The 26,087-nt window shown below is 49.3% G+C and overlaps 1 protein-coding gene across 5 annotated transcripts in view; it reads right to left on the reverse strand.

The window, feature by feature from the left end:
• Mfn2 (mitofusin 2) overlaps nucleotides 1–20,981 on the reverse strand; it is a 30,013-nt gene extending 9,032 nt beyond the window's left edge. The window contains exons 1-12 of one of the 5 annotated variants that reach the window (XM_051170971.1): nucleotides 20,789–20,981; nucleotides 19,425–19,560; nucleotides 18,980–19,064; nucleotides 13,069–13,247; nucleotides 9,000–9,135; nucleotides 5,781–5,943; nucleotides 4,530–4,654; nucleotides 3,254–3,362; nucleotides 3,046–3,153; nucleotides 1,855–2,008; nucleotides 1,120–1,187; nucleotides 865–986 (exon numbers count right to left, since the gene is read on the reverse strand). In XM_051170971.1, the coding sequence (XP_051026928.1) occupies nucleotides 865–986; nucleotides 1,120–1,187; nucleotides 1,855–2,008; nucleotides 3,046–3,153; nucleotides 3,254–3,362; nucleotides 4,530–4,654; nucleotides 5,781–5,943; nucleotides 9,000–9,135; nucleotides 13,069–13,243 (1,160 nt within the window). In that variant the 5' untranslated portion in view covers nucleotides 13,244–13,247; nucleotides 18,980–19,064; nucleotides 19,425–19,560; nucleotides 20,789–20,981. Of the gene's footprint in view, nucleotides 1–864; nucleotides 987–1,119; nucleotides 1,188–1,854; nucleotides 2,009–3,045; nucleotides 3,154–3,253; nucleotides 3,363–4,529; nucleotides 4,655–5,780; nucleotides 5,944–8,999; nucleotides 9,136–13,068; nucleotides 13,248–18,979; nucleotides 19,065–19,424; nucleotides 19,561–19,716; nucleotides 19,849–20,435; nucleotides 20,458–20,788 lie in introns of those variants that run through there. The other 4 variants (XM_051170975.1, XM_051170974.1, XM_051170972.1 and 1 more) reach the window with 4 other exon arrangements.
• Between the last annotated feature and the right edge of the window lie 5,106 nt (nucleotides 20,982–26,087).

Here is a 26,087-nt window from a genome sequence, read left to right on the forward strand (position 1 = left end):
TTTCTGCTCTGTTTTAACTTAGGGCCAATACTGTTGAGTGTCTCCAATCAACATGAATTGTTTATAGATGATCTCTGTGCTTTTCTATATTTTAAATTTCTCAATTTTTTTTTTTTTTTCTTTTTGTCTTTTTGAGACAGGATCCCATATCTCCTAGGCTGGCCTCAAACTTACTACATACCCAAGAATGACAATGACCTTCTGATCCTTCTGCTATCACCTCTAGAGTGCTGGGATTACAGGTTGTCACTACCACACCCAGTGTGTCAGGGTGGGGGTGGGTGAGAGGTGGTGGAACCCACATTCAGGCGCCAGGGATTGAGCTCAGGGGCTCCTGCATCTTAGGTAAGCACTCTGCCAACTGAACACACCTGTAGTCTCAGTGTTCCTGAGGCGGGGTGGGCAGACCCCTGAGTTCAAGGCTAGCTGGTCTACACAGAGAGTTCTGGGCCAGCCAGAGATGTACAATGAAACCCTGTCTACAAAAGAAACGTGGTGCAGGCTGGATGTGGCATCCTGGGATGGGAAAGGCCTGGGCCAGGGCTGCAGCTCAGCTGGCCAGTGCTTCTCTAGCTGGTGCAAGGCCTCAGTTCCGAGCCCTGTACTGAGGAAAATTAAAACAAGCAAATGCAAAGGGCAAGACCTCTAACAAGAGCCCTCCCTTCCTGTCCAGGCTGGGTGGGGTAATCACACAGCAAGAGGCCTCCTGAGCAGGTTACTAAGTGGATCCGATATGGCCTGGGTGTGAGTCTATGGGCCCAGCTCAGCACAAAGGATCTGATCACAGGCATGCCTCAGCTGCCCAAGGCAAAATACACAGAACCATAATTTCCCAGCAGCCCTTCTGCTTTACTGGGCTCTCACCGCTGCTCCTGAGCTGCAATGTGCAAGGAATCCATGATGAGACGAACAGCCTCTGCAATCTGCTTGGCCCGTACTGTGTGCTGTTCAAACTTGGTCTTTACTGCAGACTGGGAAATGCACTCCTGCAACAGACAGGCGTACTGAGGGAGGTGGGCCCCTTACCTCCAAGGGCTAGGCGGTGGCTTTCATGCCAGGGACAGGGCTAGAGAGAGCGTGGAAAGACAGAATTGCCATATACCAGAATCAAAGACTTACCTCAAATCGCCTCTCAAAATTCTGAAATTCAAACATCCTCACTTGAAATCCTTCCGCAAGAGCGCCCCCTAGGAGAATGGCAGTGTTAGTGAGGAAACAGCTCCTCACTGAGAGGAAAACGGGGAAATCCCCTCTGGTTTACTTTTCTAGCCCTGTGACCAAGAACACCTGGTAAGAAGCAGCTCAAGAGAAGAAGGCACTCGGGAGGCAGAGGCAGGTGGATCGCTGTGAGTTTGAGGCCAGCCTGGTCTACAAAGCGAGTCCAGGACAGTCAGTCAAGGCTACACAGAGAAACCTTGTTTCGAAAAACAAAACAAAACAAAAAGAGAGAAGAAGGAAGGCTTATTCTGGCTCAGTCTAAGGGGACACAGCAGGTCATGGAAGGGAAGGGATGGCAGCAGGCTTGAGGCTCTTGCCCATACCTCACTGGGCAAAGAAACTAGAAGGGATGCTGGTGCTCAGCTGGCCTCCTCCTTTTCACTCAGTCTGGAACCCAGCCCATGGGATGCTGCAGCTCACTCAGGATGAGCCATCCCTCCTATGCATCCTCTCTGGAAAGGCCCTCAAAGACATGCCCAGAGGTACCTCCTATCTCCTAAGTGACTCAAGGAGCAAGGACCTCCCTGCAGGCTCTGCTCTGCATCTCACTACCAGACCAATTTCCACCAACAGACCCACTAAGAGACTCAGCATTTCAAATACCCAGAAAAAAGAGGATGTCAGTCCCGTGGTTACCTCCTTCTGGCATGCCCTGGGCTTTCTGGACCCTGGCACTGAGCACCTCCTTGGCAGACACGAAGAAGATCCGGTCCCCAGCCTGAGCTCGATCCACCACGCCCAGCTCATCCACCAGAAAGCTGGTGCAGCGTTCCATGTGCTGCCGCCGCACCTGGGCCCAGGCAGACAGGTGTGCATGAGCAGGGCAGGGATGGGGAAACCCGACCCACATAGCTCATCAAGCAAAAGGGATAAAGAATTACACAATGAAAGGTCACCCACCATCTCTGCTCCGGAGCCATCAGCCTCCTCAGCTCCCCTCTGGGGCTCCTGAGGCACAGAACAGGCCCCAGATTGCCTCAGGTTTTAAAAATCAGCCTAGTAATGTTCTTTGGTGTCCCAGAGGGAAAGGAGCTAAAATGGCTCTATACCGACAAGCTAAGACTTCTACAACAAAACAAAACAAAAACAAACAAACAAAAAAATGGGGGGGGGAGACTTCTAGAACCTTGATTTATACAACAAAGAGGCACCCGTGGACAGTCCCAGCTCCACACGCTAAAGCGGACTGGTAGAACGTAAAAGGGTTAAGAGCCTCCATAGACAGGTGGAGGGTGGAGGAGCATGCCTTTAATCCCAGCACTTGGGAGGCAAAGGCAGCCAAGGCTAGCCTGGTCTACAGAGTTCTAGAACATCCAGGGCCATAGATAAACCCAGTCTTGAAAATAATAACAACAAAAAGAGCCTCTATAGACATCACCATGTGTCAGGCATTGTGAGCGGATCCCATGTTCCCCAGGTGTGGAGACAGGATTACAACCAAAGCTTCACTGTCACGCCTCAGCCACATTTGGACTCACACAAATCCCTTTTCTTTTATTTCACACAAATTGGAGTTGGGAGTTGTGCTGAGACCCACCTATCCTTCATTCTTGTTAAGCTTCTTTCCCAAATGTCTTTCTAAAGCCTGTTTCTGTATATACTGAGCTTTTGTATGAGAACCTGAGTTATTGGCCCAAGCAAAAAGAAAAAGACAAAAATAAACATGGCAGGGATGTTCTTTTGCCCTAGGAGAAATCAAGGAAAAGAAAGAAATGTGAACGGAGGGGAAGGGATGATTAAGTCATCAGGTCTGAGTTGGACACATGCAGATCCGAGTGGCTAGTGTTCAAGGCTCAAGGCAGTCTCCAAACTGCCCGAGACACCCACCTCCTCCATGTACTCAGGCTCTGAGGCAGACGCGTCCCAGCGGTTGTTCAGGATGAAGATGTTGGGCCGGGAGAGACGCTCGCTCACTTTGTGGAAGAACTGCTTCTCCTAAACAAGAACAGGAACTTGGTGAAGGAGGGGCCTGCTAGCTCAGGCCCCGCCAGCCACCTGCCCAGCAGGCCCAGGAACAGAGTGGAGCAAGGGTTACCGTCTGCATCAGCGTGGACTCTGAGTTGGCCACCAGCACAAACACATCAGCATCCAGGCAAAACTTATCAATCCAGCTGTCCAGCTCCGTGGTGACATCGATCCCAGGGCTGGTGGTGACAGGTGTAAACCAGCATGGTCAAGCACAGGACATGGGCCCCAGTGTGAACAGCCCTGGGACTTGCAAAGAGGCCAGGCAAAGCAGAGGAAGGAGGGAGCCAAGCCACCCTCACTGGGGATCTTCACTTCCCATTCCTTGTCTTGGTTTTAGCACCTTTTTTTTTTTTTTTGAGACAGGGTTTCTCTTTGTAGCCCTGGTTGTCCTAGAATTCAGAGATATGCCTGCCTCTGCCTCCCTAGTGCTGGGATTAAAGATGTGTGCCACAATACCTGGCAGTACCTATCAATTTTATGAAAACATAGTAAGGTGCAGTTTTCAATAGAGATATACAATTGAAGTCAGGTTTTGAACTTCTTCCTTTGTTGAGTTGAGAGGGGGTCTCATGTAACAAAGACTGACCTTAAACCCCTGACCTTCTGCCTCCATCTCTAGAGATGCAGTTATAGGCATGTACCACTACGCCCAACCTTCAAATCTGTATCTGAGTCCAGCTCAAGGCCACAGTACTGTATTTTTTGGTGGGTGTAATGTGTCCAAAAGGCAGGGACAAAGCATTCCTTCAAGAGGAGGAACAAAATGACCACATACGCTACCTAACACACACACACTGTTCTAGAGCCACCAGCTTTCCCAGAGCCAATGTCCCCAGGACCGATAAGGCCCAGTCTGCCAAGGGCGTTTCAGGCAAAGGCAAACAGAGCGATTAGCCATATTCCTAAACTGTCTCAGCCTACAATCTTTTCACAGTGTTGATCTTTGGTGTCCAGAAGGAAAGGAACTAAGGGAGCAAGGAGCCTAAATCTGCTTGCACAAGTCTCCCAAGGCCTTGTTTTATAGAACAAGTAGGTGCCTCCAAACCCCCACACTGGCCTGGAATGCCTGACACATAGGGTCTCCCCTACTTCTCGGTGCCCCTCCTATCTCTCAAACAGCCAACTCTCGGGACATCTGCAGGGTACTGATGCCAATGGGCACAATAAGTAGCCAGGCCCCTGGAAGAAATCCAAGAGGCACAAAGATTTGGATGAGCTGTCAGAAAGGCACCAGGACTTAAACAGAGCAAAGAGAGGACATGGGGAGCCTGAACTGGAATCACCTAGAAATGGAGATTTGGTACCCTCTGACTGGGCTTCTAGGAAAGTCGCTCCCGTCTCACCTGTCCATCAGCACGAGGTCATCTTTCAGAAGTGGACACTTGGAGTTGGGCCACATCACACTCACCAGGCTGCCTGCATGCAGCTGCTCATCCTGATGGAGGGCATGGGCCAGCTGGTTCACAGTCTGATGGTAGAAGGATATAAATACCAGGCCAAGAAGTGTCATCAGCTAGGAGAGCTCCTGTGCTACCTGCTACAACACGGCAGCCTGGGATGGCTGACCGACTAGCTACTCCTTTTCCTTTAAAAAAATAAAAAAATAAAAAAAATTCAAGGGCTAGAGAAATGGTTCTGTGGCTAAGAGCACTGGCTGCTCTTCCAGAGAAGCTGGATTCATTTCCCAGCACCTACACGGCAGCTCACAACTGTAACTCCAGTTCCAGGGGATCCAACACCCTCTGGGATAGACTCTGTGTACAGCAGGCACCTATGCGGTACACACAGTAGGCAGACGTTTATACACATAAAATAACAGATTTTTCTAACGATTCATTCTTTTTCTGCATGCATGTGTGTGTATAGGTGTACACTGAGGCCAGAAAAGGGTGTTAGATGCCTTGGAACTGGAGTTACAAGACACTGTGAGATACCTAACAGTGCTGGGAACTGAACTTGTGTCCTCGGAAAGAGCAGCAAGCACTCTTAACAGAGGAGCACCTCTCCAGCACCCTTTCTTGCACTGCATGTGTCAGTCAGAGCCAATTTTCTGCATGCCCTCTTTTGCTTTGTAGACCAGGCTGGCCTCGAACTCATGGCGATCCACCTGCCTCTGCCTCCTGAGTGCTGGGTTTAAAGGCATGTGCCACCACGCCCAGCTCTGTCTCTTTCTCCAACATCACCCTGAAGCTCAGTTTGTTCTGCAGTGGTTAACTCCCTATGAATCCAAAGGTGCACCTGGCTGCAAGCAGAGCACAGCTGCCTCTCAGGAAATGAGTGCACCTGTGGCTGGCCACTGCATGAAAATCCCAGGGCACACTCAGGAACCACGCCATGCTGGCAAGCCCAGGAAGAACATATGTGCTCCCCTCCCTGCTTAGTGCACAGGTCAGCCAGCTCACTCTGCCTCTCACTCTCAAGCTGGGCCCTTCATCTTGGTGCCCCACTTTTCTGAGCCTCCCAACATTCTCACAATCCTCCACAAAGCTCATGAGCATGGAGGTTAGGTGAGTCTTGTGACACTGATGCACGCTGTTCCAAGTCAAGACTGCACTCAGTAGCACCCAAGACAGAATTGGCCGACCAGCACCCACCTTGACGCTCTTCTTCTCTTCCGAGCCCTCAGTGAGGAGGAAAGCCTCATGGCCATCTGTGCCCCCAACCCGCAGGAAGCAATTGGTGGTGTGACCAATCCCAGATGGCAGAACTTTGTCCCAGAGCATGGCATTGATCACGGTGCTCTTCCCATTGCTCGTCCTAGGATGAAACAACAGTAAGGTCATAAGCAGAGTCTGGGCTGTAACACTGTAGTGTCCCGCCTAGGGCTCCGGCATTTTGTTCTCTGTCATGTCAATGGTACCCAGGCAACACTGAAAAGGAGGGCTCTGTGTTTATGAAAATGGTCAGACAAATAGCTCTCAGCCTGACCCTGTTTTGTGCTCATCACTTCAGACCAACTTGCAGGCAGCTGGTATAGAGCAGGGGCTGGTATAGACATGTGACCTGTCTCACAGTCCAGCATCACTCCTTAAGCATCCACGGAGACTGCCTCCTCTCTAGACCAGAGGTCCTGTCCAAGTCCTTGCTTCCCCACGCGGGGCCTGCTGGGAGGCTATTTTTTCACTATGCTCCTCCTCACACGTGATGCTCCACTTCTCAGGCTCACCAGGTCCAGGCCAAAGGGAAGATTCCTTTAGCGTTCTACCTGGCACACCCCTTTCTATACTCTGCTTCCTGCAGACCTGTGCACTCCTAGCTTCAGTGCTCAACACTCACTCTCACTCTGCATGTCAGTCCCCACAGCACACAGCTTCAGAGCCACCAATTCCCAGGTGCCCAGTGACATGGGCAGGCACTAGCCCCCAGCTGACGGCCAGGTCACACCTTTCAGGAAAGAATGAAGAACCAACAGGCCAAAGAGGCTGAAGGCACACTTGAGATCCTGAGTTCTCAGGGACAGGACTTGAGACAGCACCCACTGTACACTACCACTGTGAACCAGGCATCCACCTTATCTCAAGACTGTTAGCTCGTGTACAATTTTAATTTCGTTTTTGACACAAGCTAGCTTCAAACTCCTTAAGGAGGATGACTTTAAACTCCCAATCCCCTTGCTGCCACCTCCACAGTGCTGGGATTGTAGGTATGTGTGCCATCAAGCTGGGGCCAGGGCTTCATGCATAGAGGCAAGCACTTAGCAACTGAGACACACCCCAGCCGTGGGTGCTGAATGTTTTTAGCACCTGAGTCTCCTTATTACACTTGAAACTCCTAAAACAAAGAGCAGTTACTGCTTAGACATGACACCACATGATAGGGAAAAGTCCAAGTCCATGATTAGACTACATCAAATATAATACCAACGGCCATAACTGACAGAGTGAAAAGGAAACCTAGGGACTGGCTGGCTAAAGGGCTGCAGAGGCAGATGGCTCAGTGCTGTAGTTCTCAGCCTTCCTAATGCTGTGTGACTCTTCAATACAGTCCTCAGGTTGTGGTGACCTCCAAATTATTTTCATTGCTGCTTCATAACTGTAATTTTGCTACTGTTGTGCATAGTAATGTAAATATCTGTGCTCTCCGATGGTCTTAGGCGACCCCTGAGGAAGGGTCATTCAAGTCCCAAAGGGGTTGCCACCCACTGGTTCAGTGGTCAAGAGCATACACTGCTCTTGCAGAGGACCCAGGGTCAGTTCTCAACACCTATGCTGGGCAGCCCACAGCTGCCTGTAACTCCAGCTCCAGTGGAATCTGATACCACTGGCCTGTACTTATGTGTACATACCCATAAACATAGTGAAAACTAAATAAGCCTTTAAAGGAAACCTACCAGTATATCTAAAAGCTCCTACAATGTAGCAGTAACCAAAAGAACAACCTAGTTAAGGAATAGACATTTCTCCTCAATATATAATAGGCCAATCAACACATGAAAAGCAGCCCAACTTAAGGAAAGGCAAGTCAAATTTGCATTATAGAAATGAAAAAAAATCAAACCACAGCAGGAGCCCAGCATGGAGGTTCCAGCACTTAGACTGAGGCAGGTCGCCAGAGCATGGGAGCTGAAGCCCAGTTAGCGCAGCAGAATAAGGGCCCCATCTCCAAAAACCAAAACAAACCCAAACAAAAATGAATAAAAACCAAGAACCTGCCAGGTGGTGGTGGCGCGCGCGCACACACACACACACACACACACACACACACACACACACACACACACACACACACACACACAGCAAGTTCTGACACATGCTACAACATGGACTACCACCTATGAGGTCACTGAGCTGAGACAAGTCAGTAACTGCTGGATGTGGCATTGGATGTCTTTTAACCTTAGCACTCAGAAACCAGTGGCAAGAGAATCTCTGAGATTTGAGACCTGCCTGGTTTACAGAGCAGGGCTACATAGACAGATCCAGTCTCAAACAAACAACCTCTAAAAAAATACTAATATGAGTTCATGTAAGTGGCATCTAGAATAATAAGTTCTTAATCCATCCTAGGCTTCCTGGTTAGGGTTACATATAAGCAAATGCCAACACTCAGGAGGCCGAGGCAGGAGGACCACAACAGCAGGCTTGAGGCCAGAATAATGGTTGCCAAGGGCCGGGCTGAGTGGTAGTCAGCAAGCCACCACTATTCTACAGGGGAAAGGCTCTGGGGACTCGCTGCCCAGCGTGCATCATCAACATCTCACTAGGGACACATACTTTCAATGGCTCATCCAGGAGCTGGACACAGCTCAGTGGCAGACACACAGCTCAGCATGTGTTAGGCCCTGGGCTCCATCTCTAGCAACTTCCATGAAGATTTTTTATGCTAAGTATTATGATTTAAAAATAAAAAAGGGCTGGTGAGATGGCTCAGTGGGTAAAGACACTTGCTGCGAATCCAGACAACTTGAGTTTGATGCCAGGACTCATTAGATAGGCGAGAACTCACTCTTGACCTTCACACATTCCCAACAATAAATAAAAATGTAATTAAAAAAAAAAGTTCTAGTCAGGCAGCAGTGGCTCATGCCTTTAACCCTAGCACTCAGAAAGCAGAGGCAGGTGGATCTCTTTGAATTCAAGCCCAGCCTGGTCTACAAGGTGACAGCCAGGGTTACACAGAGAAACCCTGTCTCAAACTGCCCCCAAAGTAGTTTCCTTAAAAATAAATAAATATATAAATAAAATCAAAAGGAGCATATGAACTCAGAAATGCCACTGCTCCCCAGAAGGGCAGGCCTCCCTCCTCACTTGCAGCTACCCCACCCCCATCCCGGGCCAGGAAAAGAGAAGCAAGGAAGACTTCAAAGTACTCACCGGCCAAAAAATGCCACCTTCATGTGCCGCCTGGCCAGCACCTCACTGATGCCCCTGACCTTGGACAGGTACCCTTTGACATCCAGGACCTGCTCTTCTGTGGTAACTGGGTCCAGTTCTGCATTCCTGTGGGTGTCTGGAGGGAAGATGGCAATGGGTCAGTGCATGGCCAGAGGAGCTCCAGAGTGACAGCCTCCCTTGTTCCAAGGCCTCACTCTCCAACACAAGGCAACCTCTGTTGACAGATTCACTAGTGTGGCCCTACTGTGTGGCAGCTATGAGCAGACTGGAGAGTATGCTACCCAGACTATGCTGCATGTTCTCTCAGAAGGTGTCTAAGTGTGAACTGAGTTCAAATGCAGAGTGCTGGGTGAACCTGAACACTGACTCCTTACTTAAGTACTTTTTCTTTTAAAAAAGTGTTGTGTGCATAAGTGTGCACGATGGAAGGGGTTTTATGTGCCACAGTACATGTGAGGTCAGAGGACAAGTTTTTAGAGCCCGATCTCTCCTTCTGTTTTATCTGTGTTCCATGAATCTGACTCAGGCCATCGGGTTTGCTCTTGCCTTCATCTGCTGAGTCATCTCCATAGTCCCATTTTCTTTTTCCATTTTATTTATTTATGTTTGTGTTTATCAGTGTGTTCTCTTCGTGTATGTATGTATGCCACACCTGTGCCCTTGGAGGTTTGACAAAGGCATCAGATTCCCTACACCCTGGGCTGCTGGTGGCTGTGAACCACCATATGGGTGCTTCACCTGAGTCCAGTGCAGCCAATGTCCTTAACCCTTGAGCCATCTCTCCGGCCCTATCCCACTGGGCTCCACCTGGCCCCATCCTAGGCACTGTTATAGTCACTTTTTTAAAATTACATTTTAAGCCAGGTGTGGTAGTGCACGCCTTTATTGCCAGAACTCTGGGAGGCAGAGGCAGATGGATCTGTGAGTTCCTCTGGTCTACAAAGCGAGTCCAGGACAGCCAGGACTATTACAGAGAAACCCTGTCTCGAAAAACTAAAAATAAACAAACAAATAAAAATAAAATTACATTTTATTTATTTATTTAATAACTTATTTATTTATTGTGTGGCATGCATATGCCACAACATTCATGTGGAGGTCAGAGGACAACTTGAAGGAATGGGTTTTCTTCTTGTACCATGTAGGTCTCAGGGATTGAATTTGGGTTGTCAGGGATGGGAGAGGCAAGTGTCTTTACTCACTGAGCCATCTTGCCAGGCTTCTAGTCAGTTTTCAATTTTGGGGGGGGGGAGGGATTTTAAGACAAGGTTTCTCTGTGTAACCTTGGCTGTCCTGGACTCATTTTGTAGACAAGGCTGGCCTTGAACTCACAGCAATCCACCTGCCTCTGCCTCCCAAGTGCTGGAATTAAAGGCATGCGCTACCACGCCTGGCTTCTAATCAGTTTTCAAACATGGTCTCATTTGATCTTTGTCATGCATATGATATATAATTTGAACCAGGCAGTATGGCTCAAATGGGCCTTCCTTCCCCACCCCATGTTGCATGTTACATTAAGAGGCCCTTCTTGACCTGGCCAAGGCCTAGCTGTTCCTCTCTAGCATATAGCCTCTTTCCAGCCCCCACTTTTAACTCCACCATAACAGCTCCTCAAACTCACCAGCCTCCTCTCCCTTTAAGCTTTGCTTGTTGCTACACACCCCAATTCACCTGATGTTCTACTGCTGTGGAGTAATGTGGCTCACTTGGATAGCACAGGCCCAGGAAGCCTTCCCTGGCCCCACTGCCACCTGAGCAGGACCCTGTCTGTGCACTCACACAAGCCAATGGAACTGGCTAACTCACCTGTCTGCATTATCTACTCTATGATTGCTGGACCAGCAGGTGCACCATCATTGGCTGAGTGAATGGGTGCTTAGATACTTTGTTGTGTTTTCCCAATGACCTTGACAGGCAGATGGATTAAAAAAAAAATCACTATAGAAGATGGGACTGAGGTGAATCGGGGTGTACGCCTTTAATTCCAGCACTCAGAATGCAGAGGTAGGAGGATTTCTGTGAGTTCAAGGCCAGTCTGGTCTACAGAGAAGAGTCTAGACCAACCAAGGCTACACAGAGAGAAACCCTGTCTCAAAAAAAAAACCAAAACAAAACAAAACAAAGAAACCAACAAACAGAAAAAAAAAAAAAAAAAAAAAAGGAAGATGGAACTGAGCAAGACCCTGCCTCACACTTTCATCAACCAGTGCCTCAGCTATCTGGCAGGCAGATGGGTGTTTGGTCCTGCAGCAAACTCTTGCAAATTACCAGGCTGGCAGGAACACTCCTGCCAAAACACTCCAGTCCCAAGAACACTCCTCCAAAGCATCTGGAGTATGACAAGTGGCATGGCAGAGACTACCTAGTGAGCTTTCCCTCTAGTTAGTGCCATGAAAGGAAGTGACCCAGCCAGCATGCCCTGCCCCACCCCCAGTCACCCCGCCCCAGATGCACCAACATTCCTCCCTTATATGGGCACATAGGCATGACCTCTGCAATGCCCATAGGAGGACACAGGCTCTCAGGCACATAGCTCCACTGAAAAGTGCCTGCAGGCTGACTACCTCTCATTATTTGTCTGGGTGGGAAGCATCGTCTCCCATGACCAGAGCAATCACAAACACAGCTACAAACACTCAGCCTCTTTCCTTCCATGTCGCCAATAAACAAGGGCCTCATATTTTCACAAAAAGACACATCAAAGACCCATGACATGACAGCTTCCTGAAACATCTACCTGTCCACAAGGTCATGTAAGTGAATGACTCAGGGCAGAGGAAGGCCGGGCTCTGGGAATGCAGGGCAGAGCCACTGCTCACTAAACAGGCTGTGGTCTGCAGTCAGCTCAACCTCAACCATACTATAAGACTCAGGGTCAAACCTGTCTACTGAGAGGACATTACTTTTTCCTTAAGCCACATGCACAGGGCAGGGCACAGGCAGGTTCACAAAACTGAACATGGTTCTTTAATGGGGCATCACGTACCAGCTTGCCCATGTGAGACAATGAGCAGGCTAGAGAGCTGGTCCACCCGAGCGAGGGGTCAACCCTGTGGCACCACTGCCGGGTCTGTCTGTTTCTGTGGGTAAACCTGAAAGTCTTAGTCTCATATGAACCCCTCTTTCACACACAAGGAAACCAAAGACAGAGGAGGCTCAGGATGAGTCTCTACAGACAAGCTCCAGACCTACATGTCACCAAGGGACCCTTCTAAAGGGAGCCTGAGATAGCTAGTGGCTGGAGCTGCTCTCAGACAGACAGGGGCACTGGGAAGCAGTCCTCCACTGACAGAGGCTATGCTTAAATTAGCAACTGGAGAAAAGGCAGAGAGACATGAGTTTCCTACTGGCACTTCTTCTGCCAATCTAAAAATAGCCAACCAGGACACCCTGTCCAGAATAATCAACACTCAACAGTGCTTGATGCTATGGCAGCTATAACTAGGCCAAATAAAAGTCCTGGGTTGTGGTATCAGAGACACTGAGGCAAAGGCAGCTCAGTCACTCTGACACTCAGGTGTCAGGTAACTCTCAAATCTCACTCTACTTGCCATTTGATTTTTGTGTTTGGTTGGGTTTTGGAGGCAAGTTTTCACAAAGCTCAAGCTGACCTCAAATTCACTAGCAGCCAAGACCTTGAAGTCTTGCTCTTCCCACTGGAGTCTCCCAAGAGCTGGATTACAGGCATGCGCCACCACGCCTATGCATGTGCTAGAGACGGAGCATGGGTTTTGTGTCAGCCAGAAGAGGGCACCAGATCTCATTATGGATGGCTGTGAGCCACCATGTGGTTGCTAGGAATCGAACTCAGGACCTTTAGAAGAGCAGTCAGTGCTCTTAACCTCTGAGCGTCTCTCCAGCCCAAAAGAGGGAATTCTTAACTTATAGTTCAGAGCTTTTGAGCCTAATCTTCCTGGTACTCAGAATCCACAGAGACCCAAGCAGAGCACAGAGGAGGGCAATGACACACTTGCAGGGCTATTGGGGCCCTAAATCCTGCTACTCAAACCTGCCATAGGGCCTGCCTGGGCAGGAGCCCAGCTCTCACCTTCAAGGAAGCTGGCACTCTCCTGGATGTAGGCTCCCAGCTGCTCAAAGATGCCATTGATCTTTTTCTTGGCAGTGACAAAGTGCTTGAGTGGAGACGCATTCACCTCAGCCATGTGTCGCTTATCCTTCTTGACAGTGACGATGGAGTTGCATCGAGAAAAGAGCAGGGACATCTCGCTGTAAGGGAACCCAGACTGTATGAGTACAGGCACATTTAGTGTTCGGCCATGCTGCTGGGGGACAGAGGTGGGAAGAGAACTGGGACACCAAGAATATGGGGTGCTGCAGACTCACTCAAGGGAAACAAGGTCTGGACATCTTACATAGGAAGGGAGTTCTCCATGTCACACTGTGTGGGTTCACAAATGCCGGCTGTTAGAGCCATGAGACAGGCATGGTGCTAGCAATCCCTGCCTTGCCTGTTCAACACCGACTAGTACCTCAGAGAGAGGAGAAATCTTTTTTTTTTTTTTAAAGATTTATTTATTATGTACACAGTGTTCTGCCTACATGTGGGCCTACACAACAGAAGAGGGCATCAGATCTCACTGTAGATGGTTGTGAGCCACCATGTGGTTGCTGGGAATTGAACTCAAGACCTTTGGAAAAGCAGCCAGTGCTCTTAACCTCTGAGCCGTCTCTCCAGCTTGAGATCACACAATCAGCCTGTCTCCTAGACAGCATCATGTGGGAGGGACTGTAAGCTTTATCACAGGTGAAAGCAGTCTTGGCAGGCTTTGCCCTTGGACACACCTCGGATACTCCCTGAGATTAACCTTGAGATAGACTGGCTAGAGCCATCCTGGACCTGGGGGACTCTACCTGGACTATTGTTTTTCTAATTGACCCTCAATGGGAGAAGGAGACCACCCCTTGCACGTGACAGACAGGCAAGCGGAGGGGACAGAGAGGAGCAGCAGGGTCAGACCGGGCTTGAGCGAATGTGGATTGGGAAGAGGATCAGCGAACAGGCCGGACCAGCAACCAGGGCACAGGCCAGAGACACCTAGGGACCGGTCCCATGGAACGGACACGGGAAGGTTCACTCCTTTTTCCTTTTAACCTTTTTTCTCTTTTGTGCAAGCTAGTTGGGTTGTATAATAAAGTTTAATTGTTAAGAAAGAGAGCCAACAGCATCAACCTAAGAGAGCAGCAGCCAGTGAAAGCAAAATGCATTCAAGGTCAGGTTAACCCACACCCTTCCATGGCCACTCTGTGCTGCAGGAACACAGTGGTCCTCATTCCTAACAGTGTTTTTTATTTGCTTGCTTAGTAAGGAGAGACAAGGACAAGTGAGCCTCAAGCAAGAGAGATCTACGCTTTTTCTTTTAATTTCCTTCTGGTTCAACATCTCCCTCTGTATCCAACTACCCAGAAAGGCCAGGACTGGACAAGCCATCCCAAGATTAGCAGGCTCCCTCCAACAGGACCCACAGGCTAGATGCTAGTGTCTCCACTCAGAGCCTGATAGTAAAAGCTGGTGCAGAGTAAGATTCCAGAAGCTGGCAGTGACCCTGCCCAGAGGGCCAGACTGCAAAAAGTGGTGTTTGTTGGCCTTGTCAACGAGTTCCTTCCTGGAGGCATCTGGAAATTGGGCACCGTGTGCCACATAGGAGGCCAAACCCAAGGCCCCAGCTCCGGTCAAGGCACCCCGGTGGCAGAAAGTAGCCTCTACCCCAGCCAAGGCTGTGGGTGGTTGAGAGATCTACTTTTAAACTTAAAAAAGAAAGAAAGAAAGAAAGAAATGTACTGAGGCATGCATGGAAACACATGCCTGAGATTCCAGCACTTGGGAACTGAAGACAAAAGATCAGGAGTTCAAGGCTGGCTGTGACTACACGGAGAGTTTATGGTCAGTCTGGGCTACAAGAGACTCTGCTTCAAATGAACAAATAAAGGACAGCAACAACAACAGACTATCAGCTCCTCCTATGGTAGTGTGTGACAGAAGCCTATTTGGAAACAGAATCCCTATACCATTTTGTGACAACGCTCAATATTGTACTTTCTGCTAGCCTATCTTGTGTGTCTTTTTCTCAATTTCACACATCTTCACAGAAGCCATGACACTGGACTCCACAGTCGTAGAGATCTGTGGTCTAAAGTCAAATCTTATACCACAATGTCTCCTGGGTGTGGATGACCAAGTGGAGCCCTGGAAGGGCCTCTCAAGTTCCAACCATGGAGTGACCACTTCCCCAGCAGAGCCTACAGACCTGGGCCACGAGAAGAAAAAGGCCCTCCCAGGATGAGGGGAACATGTCACTCTGTGCACGGCCACTCTACCCATGTCACCATCAAGCCTCCACCCCATCAGCACTTGTGCATGACTGAGCACACAAGATAACCCAACAGTGATGTTAAAAGCCACAGCACAAGGTCCTGAGGGAAAGTACAGCAAGTCTGAGTGCTGAAGCTGGGTCTCTGAGAAAGGCCACCTTCAAGGAGGCAAAAAAGGCTGGTCCACAGAGTTGAGAACGAGCCAGTGCTGCTCAAACCAACAAATGTTTTGTAGTGTTACAGATTCTGTGGGAGCCAGGGGAAAGAAATGAGCACACTGCTGTTTACATTTCTCCTTCTTTCTTGTGGGGAGGGATGTGTGTGTGTGTGTGTGTGTGTGCAGCGGGGGTGGGTAAAACATGGTCTCATGGAGGCCTTGAACTTCTGTTCCTCCTGCTCTATCTCCCAAGTGGGCTTTGTCACCACACCCAGCTTCTCAACTAGGAAAGACAAGAGCTGGCACTGGCAATAAAATAACTCAACAAAGCAAAGGAAGAGTGCCCTGAAGTCAGGTGGGGCTGGCAGAAGAGAAGAACAGGGAAGGGAAGGGGGAGGGAAAGAGTGTAGGATGTGGTGAGGTTGCACACACAGTGCACAGCGAGAGTCCTTGTGTTATTCCTGCATAAATTCAAGCCTCTCATTCATGAAGAAACTTTGGTTTCTTCATATTTGATGAATAAGATATGGCGTAAACTGTAAGATGGCCAGAGATGATGGCACAGGCAACATGCTCAGCACAGTCACGGCTCAAAGGTCCCAGCAATAATAAACAGCCAGATCACAAGACTCTCCCCATGACCACCCAGCAACCCAGGCTCCAATGCCAGGAAGCAATGTGGGTGAATAATCCTACCAACACATCCTGTACTCCCCAACCCAGTTACCATGGAAATGGAGTAAACAGGTCAGTTGGAAAAGATAAGTAGTGCCCAGGCCACAAGTGACTTGCTTGAAGGAAAAAAGTTCCCTAATAGCAGCTGGGCTTTTAGAAGTGGGTGCACCTAGGGTACAGGTCATTGTCTTCAAGCCCAGGGATACAAACAAACAAAGAGGTGTTAGTGTCTGGTGAAGGCAAGAGTCAAGAGCATGCACGCTAGAAGAAGCCAAGTGGCTGGAGGTTAAGGGCTGGCTGGGAGCGGCCTGACTTCACACCTGCAGCTACAAGTCCTAGGCCTACAGCAACCTCCCACAGCTGGCTCCAAGCTCCAATTCCTCTGGCCCTGCTAATTGCCAGGCGAAGTGTCTGCATCTGACCTTGCTTTCTGTGTAGAGGCCACTCTCCTTTCCTACCCATTTTGCAGTACTCTTACTTTCCTCCTAGTAGTAACTCAAAAGTCATCCTACACAGAGGACAGGCTCACAACCTTACCAGATTTTTAGTTTGAATTGTTTTTAAAATCACGCCGGGTGGTGGTAATGCACGCCTTTAAACCCAGCACTTGGGAGGCAGAGGCAGGTGGATCGCTGTGAGTTCAAGGCCAGCCTGGTCTACAAAGTGAATCCAGGACAGTCATAGCTACACAGAGAAACCCTGTCTCAAAAAACCAAAGAAATAAAATAAAATAAAAAGGTGCTGCGCTCCTAGAAAGCCAGTCTTGAGAGCACTTTCCTGGTCCACAACTGTGAGAGGTACAGACTGCCCTGTAGTGAATGCCCACCCCACCCCACCCCAGGGACCAACTGTGAGAGGTACAGACTGCCCTGCAGTGAATGCCCACCCCACGCCACCCCAGGGACCAACTGTGAGAGGTACAGACTGCCCTGTAGTGAATGCCCACCCCACGCCACCCCAGGGACCACCTGTGAGAGGTACAGACTGCCCTGTAGTGAATGCCCACCCCACCCCACCCCAGGGACCAACTGTGAGAGGTACAGACTGCCCTGTAGTGAATGCCCACCCCACCCCACCCCAGGGACCAACTGTGAGAGGTACAGACTGCCCTGTAGTGAATGCCCACCCCCACCCCACCCCAGGGAAGCAATCTAAATAAAACCTTCCATCCCTGAATACCCAAATCCACTTTTTCCTGAAAAGCAGTTTCCAGCTGAGTACCTGGAGCTCAGCCAGTCATGATGGCTTCAGATTCTGAAATCTAATCCTTCCAAAGAGCAAACTGCACTTATCCATGTGCTCTAAAGTGCCGAATTTGCTAAACACACACACAAAAGCCCTCAAAGAGCCTTCACTATCTGGAGCTTTGCCTGCCAGTTCTCTATCCTCCCAGGGTGGTGGGAGGAAGCCAACTTCCTGCTCCTCTTCTAGAAAGCCCTGATAGGCCTCACTTTACCACAGAGCTCGCTGCAGGCATGTGGGACCTGTCCCCTAAGCATAGCTAGACCAAAGGGTCCAGTTCCAATATCAGTTACACTAAATAGCACCCTCAGAATTTCTGTAACACCCTCAAAGTGCTCCCGAATTTGGAGCATTTAACAGCACCATTTCCCCAAAAGTAATCCTCAGAACTCTAGCATCCAATGGTCCATGCAAAAAAAGTTCCATGTGAGCTGGGAGTTCGAGGCCAGCCTGGTCTACAAAGTGAGTCCAGGACAGCCAAGGCTACACAGAGAGACCCAGTCTTGAAGAAAAAAGGGGAAAAAAAAGGTCCACGTGGACATTGATATGTAAAACACTACATAGCCAAATGATTTCTGTGCACACGAATGTGGCAGAGACCTGGAGAGGAAGGTAGACTTGAACACAGCTCACTGGACTTGATCAGCATGGAGCAATTTATTCAATGAAGACACTTCTTAGCTGAGCCTGGTGATGCACAACTGTATCCCCAGCACTTGGGAGGTGGAGACAAGAGAGATGGAGGGATGACTTAGCCAACGATGAAGGTTCTTGCTGCCCCACCTAACAACCTAAATCCAATCCTGTGAACCCACATGGTAAGAGAACAAATTCCTACAAGTTGTCTGACCTCCACATGTGCACTGTGCACTGTGCCACACATGCACACAAAATAAATAAATCTGGAAAAAAGAACGAGAAAAAAAGAGCTTATGGTCATCCTCAGTTATCAGGGAGTTTGAGGCCAGCCTGGGTTTCACGTGACTCTGCCTGTCTTGAAAGAAAGAGAAGAACGATCTGGAAGAAACCTCTAACACGCTTTAAAACTATAAGGGTCACCAGGCGCGGTGGCGCACGCCTTTAATCCCAGCACTCCGGTGGCAGAGGCAGGTGGATCTCTGCAAGTTCGAGGTCAGCCTGGTCTACAAAGAGAGCTCAGGACAGCCAAGGAGACACAGAAAAACCGTGTCTTGAAAAACCAAAAACTAAAAATTAAAAATAAATAAAAATTTATATAAATACATACATTTATATATGTATTTATATTTATATAGATAAAATAAAATAGAATAAAACTTCAGGGAAAGGCTCGTTATCTGGCAGTCTTCTCCTTTCCCTCACAAGCTGCAAGCGCACAGTAATAGCACACTGACTTAAGATCAAAAACAAACCCAATTCTGAACAGAAACCAGTAGAGCACTTGAAAGCAGTCGGAAGCTCAGCCTCACCCTAGGTCATTAGTGGGGGAGTATTAGGTGTTTGCAGAGCAGCACACAATTCGGTGCAAGGTGTTTGGATCCCAGGTGTGGTCCCTGAGTCCACATCACCTCCTTACCCAGTTTTATGCACAGCAACTCCTAGCAGAGAAAACAAAATAGGTCCAGAGAGCGTCTGCTGGCACAGCTGGAGCAGAGGAGAAGCTGAGAAGTTGAAACACAAGAGTATACAGGGTAAAGGTCACAGCACTCTCAGAGCCACCATAAGGAGCCAACCTCTGCCAATCAGAGGCGGGTGGAAAAGAGCCAGCACAGGGACAAACAAACAAGGGAAAGAGACTCATTCCTCGGGGACTCCAGGAGACAGATCTGTGTTTTGAACTGTCAACTAGTGAAATCCCCATGGAAGTAGAAAAGGAGTCACAGTAGCTTCTTCAGTCAGAAGGCACCAGCACTGTGCATCAGGATCCATTCCAAGAGCCTGGCCACCCGAAAGCCAGCAAGGACACACTCATTTGCTCTCAACCCAGATCCATGGTGCCCAAAACCACAGCTTCCACTTACTTTTTAGCTGGTTAAGAGACCTTCACAGGGTGGGCATCGTGGACATGGCTGGAGTCAAAAAGATGAAAAGAACTTGAGGTCTCTTCTGTCCTGATTCAGGTTGGCTACTGATGGGTGTTGACTCCACCTGTCCCAACTTTTGGAAAGGAAAAAGGAGAGGTCAATAGACAACCAGGAAGGGAAAAACAAACAAACAAACAAACAAAAATACAAAAAACCACCTGATATACAAATCATGTCTAATCAGGTGTTCAAGCCAAACCAACTCATCCCTGAGGGAAGGCTTACTCACTGAGGCGCTTCAGGAGCAGGTGGGGAAGGGCAGAGGGGGAGGGGGAAGACAACAATAAGAACACAAGGCAGGCACGAACACACATCTTCCTTAGCCACGTGCTAGTGCAAGGCACCAGTGAGGACCTTGCAAAGGCACAAGCAGGAGAGAGAGAGAGAGAGAGAGAGAGAGAGAGAGAGAGAGAGAGAGAGAGAGAGAGAGAGAGAGAGAGAGAGACACGAGGGAGCTAAATCATCAAGGCAAGGCTTGGCCCTGAGGGCTGGGAAACTGCCAACTAGGTGTGGAAGAGAAAGGAAAAGAAGTGGACCTGATGAAACCCCGGGTATCCCAGGTGAGTGGGAATACCTCTGAAGTTAAAACTCGGGCCCAGAGAACTGGGAAGACGCGTACAGAGTCAGGTGGCCAAGCCAAAGGACCAACACACACTAGCTGTGACCCCCCAAAGCTCACTTTGTGTTTTCCAACTTTAAGACAAGAAGGGGGCAATCAAGAGTCTTTTTTCTGGAGAGAGGGAGATGATTGGGAAAGGAAACTAACAGGAAGTATTACAAGAGATGGAGGCCGGCAGCCTTGCCTTTCTGCATCCCAAACAGCTATATTTTTTCAGTGTTTTCTGTGGCTTTTCAATGTGTTAGGTGCTAGGGTCGGAGCCGGATTAGAATAGCTCCAACCCTGGAGGGTCTTAACGGTGCCATAAGAAGTCCTCCAAGTAAACCGACCTCCTCCATAAGTGGGGTAGAGAGAGAACTGGGTCCTTAAAAATTGAGGGCAAAAAAAGAAAGAAAGAAAAAAGAAAAAGAGGCACGGGTCATGAATGCGACCAGAGGAGGGCTGGGAAGACCAGGGATGCCGGGAGCTTCGAGGAGCCCACTTCCCAGCCCTGGGCCCTGAGGCCCGCCCCCACCCCAGAGCCGAGGAGGGCCTGGCGGCGAGGCCGGAGCACGGGAAACGCCCGTGTGACCCGAGCCAGAGCCAGAGCCCCAGGGGGCCCCAGCGTCCTAAGCCGGGTGGCTCAGGACTCTCCCGGCGGGGGCCTGCCGGTTCCACCACCCCGGCGCGCTCGCCCTCTCACCTTCACCTTCCCGGCCTCGCGGCGGCCATCACACCCACAACGTCACTAGCCGGCGCCACACCGAGAAAAGCGGGAGGGGAGGGGCCTGCGCTTGTCACTTCCTCCTCCGTAGCCCCGAAGAGCCGGTGGCCTAGGAACGTAGTCACTTCAATCCTACCACTCCTGTGTGACAGCATCCAAGGACTCCACGCTCCAAAAATGAGCCTCCGCGTGCTTGGTAACCGTCCCACGTCCTGTGTAGATGACGCAATCTTTGGGGTGGGGCTCCCAGTGCGCCATGGGAGTTGTAGTTTGGACCCGCGCCCGGTAGGGCGGGGCCGGGTGGAGCCTCGAGCTGTCAAACTTGGGCGGGGGTGGGGGGAGGGGTGCCAGCCCGGTGGAGGGGGCAGGGAGGGGCTGAGGGCAGAACGGGGGAAACGCGACAAAGTTGTGGGATTAGAGGTTTGCGTGCGCTTTTGTTTGTTGCTCCAGAACTTGACCCTGTAACACCTGTCAGCTTTGAAATCCAGACTTGAATTTCGTAATCCGAAAGAAGCGTCTTCAAAGGAAATAGACCGTTAGAGTGAAGTAATTGTCCTTCAGTTGCCTTTGAGACAGTCAAAACAGCCTATCACTGAGCTGGGTATCTAACTTGTAATTTCTTAATTTTCACAATAGTCCCAGGACACTTGAGGCATGATTACCCACCTTCACATGTCACTCACTGGCCCATCATTTTGTTCCAGGAACTAGGATACAGTAGACAACACCAAACTGAGAGGGTTCCAAGCCTGGCCTTTGTAATATCACGGGCCAGCCATTTGTAGCTATTGAGGCCCTGAAATGCAGCTACTGCAAACTGAGACTTGCTCCAATGCTTAAAATAAAAGAAGTGCAAACTACCCGGGTTTGGTGGTGCAAGCCTTTAATCCCAGCACTCGGGAGGCAGAGGCAGGTGGACCACTGTGAATTCAAGGCCAGCCTGATCTACAAGTGAGTCTAGGACAGCCAAGGCTACACAGAGAAACCCTGTCTTGAAAAAATTATATTGATAACATGTTAAGGCTTTGGATAAACTGGACTAAATGAAAAACATTATCTTAATTAAATTCCCGTTTATTTTTACTTCTAAAAATATAGCTAATAGTGGAGGCTGCGAAATGGCTCATTGGGTAAAGATGGCTGCTACCAAACCTTCTGATTTGAATTCCATCTCTGGGAACTCACATGGTGGAAGGAAAGAATTTACTCCTGAAAAGCTGTCCTCTGACCTCCACACATGCGTCATGGCATGCATCCACCCACCCACAATAAACAAACATGTCTGGGGCCTAGAGAGATGCCTTTTACAGACAACCCAACACTCAAAACATATCAGCTCACAACCATCTGTAACTAATCCAGTGTCCTTGTCTGTCCTCCAGGGAAACCAAGCACATGTGTGGTACACTTTCATACATGCAGGCAGGAACTCATACACATTAAATCAAAACAATAAAAACAAAATCTTCCAAAGCATATCATATGGCTAGTTGAATGTTTTAAATTACTCGAGTGGCCTGCATTTGTGGTACACACTGCATTGCTTCTGGTTGGTTGGTTTTGAGGGAGGCTTCCGACTCTGTAGCCCAAACTAGCCCTGATCGGATGATCTTCCTCCAGCCCTCCCAAAGGCTAAGACTGAAGCCATTCATGACCACACCTAGCTCTCGTGTTTTCTACTGGTTGGCACTGCCCTGTAGCCAGGGTAGAGTCATGCTGCAAACCACCTCAGAGGTAAATCAGCTCTCTAGTTAAGAGTCTCCAGGGCGGTGAGTCAGGGGAGCTGCCCTGTAGTCATGGCCCGTAGGGCAGCCTCCTGTTTGTAATGGCTGACTGCGACCTGGATGGTCACACCCAGCCCTTGCCTTGGGGTATAGTGTGCAGTCTTAGCCGCTCTGAGTCTGGCTCCTCCTCCTCCTTCATCATCTCCAGCCTCCCCAGGGAATTATCTGAGCACAAAACTGTGAACTCCGTTTCCTTTCCCTTTGGCAGAAGAATCTTACAACGGAAGCCAGAGGCCTGGAGGATCTTGCCTTAAAATCTCTCCTCTCCATTCATCCTCTCCTGCTGCGTCCTTGCAAGCTTTGGTCTATGCTCTCACCCCATCCTAGGCAGGAGAAGAAACTTCTAAACCCATGCCCAGGCTTCTAATCTCACCCTCCACCTGGGCCTCTCTCTTTTTTTTTCCAGAGCTGAGGACCAAACCCAGGGCCTTGTGCTTTGCTAGGCAAGCGCTCTACCACTGAGCTAAATCCCCAACCCCTCTGCACTAGAATTCCACACTGTGAGGCCTTCTCTTTAACCCCTCAATGACAAAGTTCCTCCAGTACTGCTGGCTGCCACTAAAGATGGGCCCAGGCAGTGCTGGGGTCCAACTGCAGGAGGCCTTTCTTACAGCCTTTATTCCTATTTTGATGGACTTTTCCATGGTGTGTGTGAATTACATTCATAACCAGAAACAACCTGAGAAAGGACAGAGTGGTTCCTTTCTGTTCTCCCAGCACTCAGGAGGCTGAGGGAGGAGGGGTACAAGTGAGAGGCCAGCCTAGGCTACACAGGGAACTTTGCCACAAATGAACAAAACTCAACAGTTTTTAAAAAGGCATGCACAGGCTAGGCATGGTAGCGCACGCCTTTAATCCCAGCACTTAGGAAGCAAGAGGAAGGTGGATCTCTGTGAGTTCGAGGCCAGCCTGGTCTACAAAGAGAGTCCAGGACAGCAGGGATGCACACAGAGAAACCCTGTTTCAAGAAAACCAAAATACATAAATACATAAACACATAAAAATAAAAGGTGGGGGTGCTGGAGAGATGGCTTGGAGATTAAGAGCCATCGTAACTGGGTGCTCTTCCAAGGGTCCTGAGTTCCATTCCTAGCAACCACATGGTGACTCACAACCATCTAGAATGAGATCTGGTGCCCTCTTCTGACCTGCTGGGTCACATTCAGGCAGAATACTGTATAAATAATAAATAAATCTTTAAAAGGCATACATTGTTCTTTTCAAATTATTATTATTGCGTATGTGAGGTGTGTGTGTGTGTGTGCATTGTGTGTGTGTGTTGTGTATGTGCTCATTCATGATGTATGTGGGGGTACATGTGTAGAGTTAGTTCTTTCTTTCTACCCTTTACATGGTAGGTTCTGGGTCAGTTTTTGTTTGTCAGGTCGATACAAGCTAGAATCATCTGAACAAAGGAAATCTTAGTTGAGAAAATACCTCCATAAGATTGGTCTGAAGGAGCCGGGCATGGTGGTGCACACCTTTAATCCCAGCACTCGGGAGGCAGAGGCAGGCGGATTGCTGTGAGTTCGAGGCCAGCCTGGTCTACAAAGTGAGTCCAGGATGGCCAAGGCTACACAGAGAAACCCTGTCTCGAAAAAACAAAAAAAAAAAAAAAAAAAAAAAAAAAAGATTGGTCTGAAGGCAGGCTTGGGGAGTCTTTTGTTTTTTTAAGATTTATTTATTATTTATACAGCATGTGTGCCTGTACACCAGAAGAGGGTACGAGATCTCACTATAGATGGATGTGAACCACCATGTGGTTGCTGGGAATTGAACTCAGGACCTTTGGGAGAAGAGCCAGTTCTCTTAACCTCCAAGCCATCTCTCCAGCCTCAGATTTTCTTGATTGACAGCTCAGTATAGGCTTGCTATCTTCAGGCAGGTGGCCCTAGGTTGTATAAGAAAGCAGGATGGGGGCTGGGTGTGGTGGTGCACACCTTTAATCCCAGCACTCTGGAGGCAGAGACAGATCACTGTGAGCTCGAGGCCAGCCTGGTCTACAAAGTTAGTCCAGGACAGCCAAGGCTACACAGAGAACAAAAAGTGCCTCAGATGTGGGGTAAGGTTTCCTGGGAGGCAAAAATCACATACATTAGAGCAACGGCTTATACTTGGCTGGCTACCTCCTACTGCTCCTACACTGCCTTGTTCTTACAGCCGTTGTGATGTTTGACATTTATCACAGTCTACAGTGGAGCACGTTTAAGTTTCTTTCTACCTTAGAACCACCGACGACAATCCCTCAGGACAAGGATTTGATTGCTTCAATCACAGAACCCATATTCAAATCCCTGTTCCTACCGCTTACTTGCTATGTCCCTAAGCCAACAATTATTTCTCCACCTGTGAAGAAGAAATAGCCCTTTCCCAGGAGAGCGATGTGCTGAGGGCCTGACTTGCACCATGGCCAGCTTACATCAAGAGACAGACAGATGGTAGCTCTTAGCAGCGAGTGGTGGTAGCATGTCTGTAATGCCAAATCTTGGGGTTCAAACAGGAGGATCCTGAGTTGGAATCCTACCTGGGCTACAGAGATATTAAATCTTATTTTAAAAAGCCCTGAAGCATAGCCAGACCAGTGTGCCCAGGACGCCATGGTCTTTATTTCATTTTCACGGCTGCAGGAAGAGCTGGCAAAAGTCTGAAGGCAGTGACAGGTAGCACAGGTCTCGGCAATTGAAACAACATGACCCAGTCAGTGCCTGGTTCATAGTAGGGTTTTAGAATACAAAAATGCATCCTAGGCTGGGTGCGGTAGCCCACGCCTATAATCCCAGCACTTGGGAGGCAGAGGCAGGCAGATCGCTGTGAGTCTGAGGCCAGCCTGGTCTACAAAGTGAGTCTGGGATAGCCAAAGCTACACAGAGAGACCTTGTCTCAAAAAAAAAAAAAAAAAAAAATCAAAACAAAACAAAAAAACCCAGAAGAAAAAAAAATGCATCCCAGAGGCCACAAGACACTGGGTTTGAGAAAAATGAGTCCTAGAGTCCACTGGCCACCTGTCCTTCCAGCCACAGGCTCTCACAACCCTCCCTGAAGATGTCTGCCGGTCACGTGCACGCTGGCCCACACCAGACACCTTCATACAGTGGTCTGAGCAACATTTAATAGAACTCTGTCCCTGTCTCCAGAGGCATCGGGACAGGGTGACCCAGTACAGTGTGGACATATCAAGCCCCTCCCCCAAGCAGGGTCAGTAGAGAAGAAAGCTGTGGCACAGATGATGTCTTTCCTGCGCCCCTGGGAGGATTTCTGAGCTGCAGTCTCAACAGGGGCACCTGTTTGCTCTGGTGATTAAAAACCTGGAAAGGAAGGCAACAACACTACTCTGGGTTCAAGGATGGAGGTGGGCGGGGGGGCGGGGGGGGGAGGTGGGTTGACCCAGATCTTGGTGGCACTGAAACTTCAAAGAGAATCCTGGGACCTAGCTCTTCTAGAGGTGAGGTACTCTGAGCATAGCGTGTGAGTCTGCAGTATCCCCGGCAGCCCCC

The sequence above is a fragment of the Acomys russatus genome, chromosome 29, assembly GCF_903995435.1.
Source record: "Acomys russatus chromosome 29, mAcoRus1.1, whole genome shotgun sequence".
In the NCBI taxonomy this organism is placed as follows: Eukaryota; Metazoa; Chordata; class Mammalia; order Rodentia; family Muridae; genus Acomys; species Acomys russatus.